Source organism: Monopterus albus, unplaced genomic scaffold (assembly GCF_001952655.1).
Source record: "Monopterus albus unplaced genomic scaffold, M_albus_1.0 scaffold201.1, whole genome shotgun sequence".
NCBI classification, from domain to species: domain Eukaryota; kingdom Metazoa; phylum Chordata; class Actinopteri; order Synbranchiformes; family Synbranchidae; genus Monopterus; species Monopterus albus.
The window spans coordinates 27131-35289 of record NW_018128081.1 but is presented as its reverse complement, the minus strand read 5'-3'; the positions used below and the strand labels follow the sequence as shown (position 1 = coordinate 35289).

Below are 8159 nucleotides of genomic sequence, written 5' to 3'. Positions count from 1 at the left end.
TTTCAGAACTGTTTATTTGTAAATTATGAGTTTGTTTATTATTCTCACTAACAGGTGAAAATAAATAAGTGAGATGGGAAAATCTTTGTTTTTTATTTAGTTGCATGATAATTCTGCACACTAATAGTTGCCTAATAATGGTGTACATGTAGATATTCTCTTAAGAAAGCCAAAACTTCACTTTTACTACTTAAATGTTCAGGTTTGAGGGTTTAACATTTTGGATTGACCAAGAGCACCGTAGTTGTGCAATAACAAAATTAATCCTCAAAAATACAACTTGTCTAATAATTGTGCACACAGTGTAAATGCCACATGGGCCTATGCCCTTGATACTTCATACTATTTTAGTAAGTTGTGTAATCCTGTTTTTTGGGGATTGTTGTGGTGATGGTGTCCTGTTTCTTAGCAGTGTTAGGAAAAATGGTGTTTATTTTCTGATGGCCATGTCAGATTTTGAAGATGTCTTTTGTAAGCTGCATTTTTCACTCACAGTATAGTTTGTCTCTTCAGCTTGGTTTTGCATATTTGAAGCTCTGTTTATAGTCCTCTGTAGGAGCATACCCCTGTTGTTATCATTCTGGGTGTGCATTTTAAGAGTTAATAGGTATACAGTTCCTTTCTTCTCCCTGATTCAGGCAAGGCTGATGGAAGGTCTTGGAGTGGTGGAATGCTGACTCTTCTGTAGTCTCCGTTATGGCTTTCAGATGTTTTTTTCATGATGTATGTGTGTTTCTTTGCCTTCATGCTGAGTACAAAGCAGCATGGTGCTTAGGGTCAGAGATCTGTGCAGATCACACTCTGTTGGACTCATCTTCTGCACACACAAACTGATCACACTGTCTTGTTTTTCTTGGAGGGCAGCACCCCTTTACTCTTTATGAGGTCTGATTGATGCAGTCTTCCTTAAAATGCTGATATAGGATCAGATTACCTCGTTCAACCATTAGGTACAAGAAAAATGCTTGAAGCAACCTTTGTAGTATGTCCTTTGTACAGTGTCATAAACTGTTTGGCCAAGGGGAGAGAGGAGAATGCCACACTGGCTGACCTGCAACATATCCCAGCTTGACAAAGTTTTCCTTGTAGAAGACTAACAATGACAGTCTGATTGGTTGCAGCCATGTCACTGTTTGAAATTCAAGCCTTTGAAGATTCTGACACTGACATGAAGTTGAAGTGACAGGTTATTGCTGCATTCAGCTTGCTGAGGGCCACTGCTCGTGGTTCCCAGCAGCTGCCTGCATCAAGACTGACATTTGTTGTTTGAAGCTTGTATCAATCAAATATGTGGCTTGGTCATAAGGGCATAGGACTGGCAAAGGTTTCTCCACTATGAGCAGAATACGAAAGCATTTGAAAAGCAAAATGTCTGAATATCATACACTACAGGTCTTTGCCAACAAATCACACAGTGCTGAGAACAGCTTTGGATTCTTTGTCTGTGGGGGAAAATGTCTGCGTAAATAGTGTCAGACTTTGTTGTGTCTCAGGGTGCTTTGAAGATGTGGTGATCTGCTCTGTTTTTAAGTGCAGCCAGGCAGATGTTGCTGTTTGCACTTTGTGCCATATGGTTATTTGTTTGATTAAGATGCTATCTGTGGAGGCTCAGTGTGCGTCAGGGAGGATTGATGCCTGTTTACTTTCACCCCCTTGACCTCAAACTTAATGAATCCCGTTTGTCTTGTGATAGAAGATGATGCGTGAACTGGAGTGTTTTGCACTAATCCTATGAATTTTTTTGTTGGCTGACATGCTTGTGTTGCTGGAGCAGGGCTTGGCTTATTAACTGAATTTTTACTCCACCTTGGATCAGTTTCAGTACACTAACCTAGGTTTGTCCTGCCAGATGATATTCATGCTCTGTTATATAAAAGCGGACTAACTGGAGGATTGCCAATATAATCAATGGCAGAAAACCTGTCAAAAGTGCATGCTGTTCCCTTCACTTGGCCTCTGAACAATAGCCGATAATGACGTTTTATGAGGCTTATAAGCACAAATAATAACCAGAACAAGTGTCTTCACTCCTGCTGATCAGATCTCTGCTCAGGCTGCCTGAAATTGCGTGAGGTCACCAAACTTCATGTACTAGCAGTAATCATAAGTGTAAGTTGCCCTGTTCTAACAGGTGCAGCAAAACTAAGAATGAGGAAAATGTCAGTCAAAAGCAGTTTGTACATGTCTGCCTACACAGAACTTATGAGAAGATGTCTAATCAGGCAGGCAAATTAAGTGAAAACAGCTGTGGGAGTGCCTCTGTGGATAAGAAGGGGTTTTAGTCAAAGCCAAGAAGTGTTGATTCATACTCAGGGTTTTCTAATTGCAACAGAAACAAGTGAAAATGAATAAAATGTGTGTGTGACTTAATCAGTTGACAGAATCTGTTTTTCCATCATTTAATAGTGTAACAGTGTTCCATGATCAGTTTTACTCCTGAGCAGGTTTTAAGTACAAGTCACCAAAAATTCTGCTGCACATGCTGCTCCTGTGCAGCATACATTCTCTGTTATATTCTTATATTTTTTTTTATTATATTGCTGCATTTGTTGCTGCTTAAAGTGCCTTAGATTTTGTTACTTATTTATCTACTTTATATTTCATTTGTATTTTGTGGCATTCATGTGGACGGCAAAGTAAGAATTTCATTGTACAGGGAAACATGTTTCCTAACTGTGCAGATGACAAAATAAACACTTTGAACCTTTGAACAAAAAGGTGGGATGCTGTGTAAAAATGTAACTAAAACAATGCAATGATCTACAAATCATTTAAAACCTATATTTAATTGAAAACAGTACAAAGACAACATATCAAATGTTGAAACAGAAACCTTGTTGTTTTTTGGAAAAACCTATGCCCATTGTAAATTTGAAAAAAAAAAAGGTGGGACAGGGACATGCTTATAATTGTGTTGCATCACCTCTTCTTTCAACAACACTCTTAAGTGTTTGGGAAGTGCAGAGAACAGCTGGTTTAGTTTTGAAATGAAATGTTTTCCTATTCTTGCTTGATATCATTTGTCTGCTGCTCAACGGTTTGGAGCCTCCTTCATTGTATTTTTCACTTTATAATGCAACAGATGTTTTCAGTGGTTTAGCACACAGACTTATTAAGCAGTCTTGCTGAAAAAAGCAGGGGCCTCCCTAAAAAAAAGATATTGATTTTTTGATTTGATTTTGTGCGTGTGTGTTTGTCTTTATATACTTGTGCGAACCAACCCCTGATGGAACACCTTTCTTGTGTGGACATTTCATTGGTGACTTTCACCAATGCGGTTTCTGTACTATGATGGACTCTAAATCCTGACTGAAAATCCTCAAACAAATCATTCTTGTGCAAGTGGTCACATAACTGCTTTGCTACAGCTTTTTCAAGGATTTTGGAAATAAATGGGAGATTGGATATTGGTCTATAATTAGCTAGGACACCTGGGTCAAGAGTAGGCTTTTTGAGTAGAGGTTTAATTACTGCAAGTTTAAAAGCCTGTGGAACATAACTTGTTAATAGAGAGAGGTTAATCAGATCTAGTATGGATGTGTTGATTAGGGCAAAGACGTCTTTGAGCAGCCTTTTCGGGATGGGGTCCAGGAGACATGTTGATGATTTAGATGAAGCAATTGTTGAGGTCAACTCAGAGAGATCTATTGGAGAGAAGCAGTCTAAGTATAAATGAGGTCTTACAGATGTTTCTAAAGCCATTGTAGTAGATGGCACATCTGCAAGAGCTGTGGGAGTGGTCCGAGCAATTTTTTTCTCTAATAGTTGTGATTTTATTTGTAAAGAAGCTCATGAAGTCATTGCTGCTGAGATCTAAGGGAATGTTAAGCTCAACAGCACTGTGGCTCTTTGTCAGCCTGGCTACAGTGCTGAAAAGAAACCTGGGGTTGTTCTTATTTTCCTCAATCAGTGATGAATAAAATGTGGTTCTGGCACTATGAAGGGCTTTCTTATATGTTATTAAACTATCTTTCCAGGCTATGAAAAACTCTTCTGACTTAGTGGAGCGCCACCTCCTTTCCATTTTTCGTGATGCCTGCTTTAGGGAGCGGAGCTGCGAGCTGTACCACGGGGCTAGCCTCCTCTGTTTCACTACCTTCTTTTTCAGAGGGGCAATGGTATCAAGTGTATTACGCAGGAAGGCTGCAGTACTATCAACAAGATTATCGATTTGTGTTGGAGTAAAGTTAAGGTGGCCTCCTTCCACTGTGTTGGCAAACGGCACTGAAGTAGATAAAGATGGAATTATTTCCTTAAACTTGGTAACAGCATTGCCAGATGGACATCTGCTGTAGTGGAATTGTTTCCCACATAGAGTATAATCCATTAATGGAAATTCAAAAGTTATTAGAAAATGGTCAGACAGAAGAGGGTTATGGGGAAAAACTATTAAGTGTTCAGTTTTGATGCCATATGTCAGAACCAGATCAAGAGTGTGATTAAAACAGTGAGTGGGTTTATTTAGTTTGAGAGAAGCCAACTGAGTCTAATAATGAACAGAATGCATTGTTGATGCTGTCATTGTCGGCATCTACATGAATATTAAAGTCGCCTACTATGATTATTTTATCTGTACTAAGCACTAAATCAGACAGAAAGTCTGAGAATTCACTTAAAAACTCTGAATAAGGAGCAGGTGGACGGTATACAATAACAAACAGAAAAGGCTTTTGAGTTTTCCTGTTTGGGTGTGAGAGACTCAGGGTGAGACTTTCAAATGAGTTATAACTATGTTTAGGTCTAGGGTTGATTAATAGGCTTGAGTCAAAGATCGCTGCCACACCTCCACCTCGGCCTGTGTTTCGAGGGATGTGACAGTTACTGTGACCAGGTGGAGTGGATTCATTTAGGCTGACATATTCTTCCTGCTGTAACCATGTTTCAGTAAGACACAATAAGTCAATGTGATGTTCACTTATCAAATCATTCACTAACAGAGATTTAGATGAGAGAGATCTGATATTTAATAGTCCACATTTGATTGTCCTATTACTTTCTACTATAAGAGGATCACAGATACTGGCTTTTAAACTGAGTGCTGATAAGAAGCCGGATGGTCCCTCTCGTCTTTAGCCTGGAGGACATGGTGTCCAAAGTGACTTCCAAAAAAAAGTCAAATTTTGACTCAGGACAGTGTTCTACTTCGCATCAGTCCATCTTAACCAAGCTTAAGTCCAAAGAAGGTGGCAGCGTGTTTGGAGTTGTATTGTATATGTTTTGTTTTTTTTTCCATTGCATGGTCTACTTTGAACTTGCATTTGTGGATGCAACGACAAACCATGTTCACTGACAGGTGTTTTCAGAGGTGGTCCTGAGCTCATGCAGTGATTTCCAGCACAGATCATGTCTGTTATTAATGCATTGTCTCCTGACGGCCTGAAGATTACAGAAATTGAATATTAGGTTTAGACCTTGTCCCTGTTTAGAGATTTCTCCAGATTTTCTGAATCTTTTAATGACAGGATGAACTGCAGATGACGAAAACCCCGCCTCTTTGCAAGTGTATGTTGAGATATGTTATTCTTAAATTATTGAACTATTTGCCACTGAGTGCCATTCACTGCATTCATACTTCCAAAATATTTAAAATATAATTTGAACATTTGTACTGTTACCAAATGAATATGGGGTAAAACTGAGTTTCGGTACATTTAATTTTGTTTATTTGCAATCTACACAGCATCCCAACTTTCTTGCAAACAGGGTTGTAACTGAACTGTTGTCCCATCTAGTTGGCTTTCATTATAAGCACACCAAAAAACTTATGCCCAAGTTGTAAAATGCAGCTCTGAAATACCATGCTGAGTATGTCTCGACTTTTGCAGGTGCTGATCGCATCAGACAACTATCAGAGAACACCACTTACTTCCGCAGGAAACTCCACGACATGGGCTTCATCATATACGGAAATGACCACTCGCCCGTTGTACCCATGATGCTCTATATGCCCGCCAAAATTGGGTGATTGATTCTCTTTCATCATAAATTATTTGGAATATACTCAGGGCTTTAAATATCAACGCTAATTATGATGGCTAATTGGAAGAATTTCCCCAATGATTTCACATATGGAAGAGACATAAAGGCTCATCGCTCTAATTTTAATCACTTTTATTACTTTTAGAAATAGAATCTTACTTGATGTGTGCAAAGCTGTTTATGATTTCAGCTTTCATACATCAAAGAAAACAGCATCTAAGACATGGTGATGGAGAGACTTGCCAAATGCTGCCCTGTGTCTAATGTTGCTGTTGCCTTACAGGGCCTTTGGTCGAGAGATGTTGAAGAGGAACATTGGCACAGTGGTTGTTGGTTTCCCAGCGACACCCATCATCGAGTCCAGAGCACGTTTCTGCCTTTCAGCTCTTCACACCAGAGAGATGCTTGACACAGTAAGTCATCCAAGACATCCTGATTGACAGGTGGCATGATCAGCAGCTCCTCTGAAATGCACTTTCCTTTTTTTGTTCTCATCATTGATTACGAGCTGAAGCCATTCTCGGATGCATTGGCATAAAAAACCCTTTACATTCTTAACTGACATGGAGAGTTTCCATGTAAAAGAAGAACAGATCAGCTTTTATATATGTGGAAACAAAATGGGCTCAAATTTATTTTAAAATGTTCACTACCCACCCCATCACCTTTTTGAGTGTTTATTTTTTAAGTGCAAAACCTGATAAAGTGTCTGTGCATCAGATGTCCTATACAGGAATGCTTAACTTGATTGTGAGCATAAGCTTGAAGTTGTTTCGATCTATGGGTGATCATGGATCCAAGCTCTCAGTAGGCTTTTCTCTGCTATATATCAAGTAGCTCTGCCTGCCCGAATGCTGACTGACAGCTTTGTGTGTGTTAGTTGAATAACAAAGGCTCCCAATGTCCTTTATTATGAAAGCACTTGTAAGGCCAACCTGTCTCTAAGCATTACCTCTTGGCTCAGGCAGAGACTTTTATTGGAACTGCTCTTTCTCTCCAAAGACACTTCATTCATCTTGTTGAGGACCATGTCAACACCATTTGTAATAGTCCATTTAAAGGGCATCAGCCTGCCTTTGTAGAGCCGCTTTTTCCGTCTTTGGAAAAGCAAGCCCTCGCCATTTCTAAAAACATGGAGTAAGAAAAAAAAAACAGCCAGGAGGAAGGTAAATTGTTTCCAGGTGCCTAGCAGTGTTACAATGCTGATACATTCTTTGTGGAAAGAGGTGGAGGAGTTTCTGTTGGGATTTGGTTTATGTAAGGAGTCTTCTTTTCACCTCTGCTTTAAATAACACTGATGTGTTAAATGGTTAAAGGTGTGATTATGGTTTATAAATTTTATCACCAACAAAAGCAATCCTGTTTCTTTTTATTTGTTTTGTCCTTTTTGTCACCACTTAATTCTCACCGACATAAATTATGTTTCTTTGGATTCTAAGTAAGAGCATCCTTCCTGTTTCTTTGCCAGGCGTTGCAGGCCATCAGTGAAGTGGGTGAACTGCTGCAGCTGAAGTACTCCAGACATCAGCAGCCTCATCCCTCACTGGAGTGGACATCTGAGGACAGCCAGCTGCAGGACTGAGCCACATCACCCCTACCCTGCCATATCTAGCCCTTTCCCCCAACTCACTGTCCCTCCTTTACCTTTTCTTGTCCATCCCTCTCTTTCTTTTAAGCTACTCTCCACCCTACTTTTCTACACATCAGACTCCTGTGGACTCAAAAGTACCAAAGTCTTCACCCTGGTCCACTTGGTTTTTGAAACTTGCCCACTAGTGTCACTCATCAGTTTATGCGCACTCTATGATCCATCCAGTTCATTCACCAATAGCCAGGGAGGACAAAAATGACCCACGTGCTGTTCTGTGTCTGTTGTTACAACGCTTGATCAAAACCATTCAGTTTGTCCTAGCTTAGTGTGACTGCATCAGTCCAATGTCAAGTCAGATTCCTTTTTGTTTTATTTGTGCAATAATAACAATGTGGAGCAACAAACAAGAACAAGGGAGACTTATTTTTGCCACGAGTCCATACTAAACATCATCTGATATGTAAATATTATTTATCCCAAAGTTGGTCATACTGCGTTAGGGTAGCATCTCAAACCTCAAAAAGAGACATTTCACAGGAGTAACACCAGTGTGTTCTCCATATGTATTTATCTCATGGCTTTATTTCTA

At 39.6% G+C, this 8159-nt stretch overlaps 1 protein-coding gene across 1 annotated transcript in view; it reads left to right on the top strand.

Annotated features, from left to right (window-relative positions):
* The window catches only part of sptlc2b (serine palmitoyltransferase, long chain base subunit 2b), a 31644-nt gene extending 23491 nt beyond the window's left edge, over nt 1-8153 (top strand). Inside the window, exons 10-12 of the mRNA XM_020618137.1 lie at nt 5826-5961; nt 6263-6392; nt 7448-8153. Coding sequence (XP_020473793.1) covers nt 5826-5961; nt 6263-6392; nt 7448-7561 — 380 coding nt within the window. The 3' untranslated portion in view covers nt 7562-8153. The remainder of the gene's footprint in view (nt 1-5825; nt 5962-6262; nt 6393-7447) is intronic.
* Nucleotides 8154-8159: the final 6 nt, after the last annotated feature.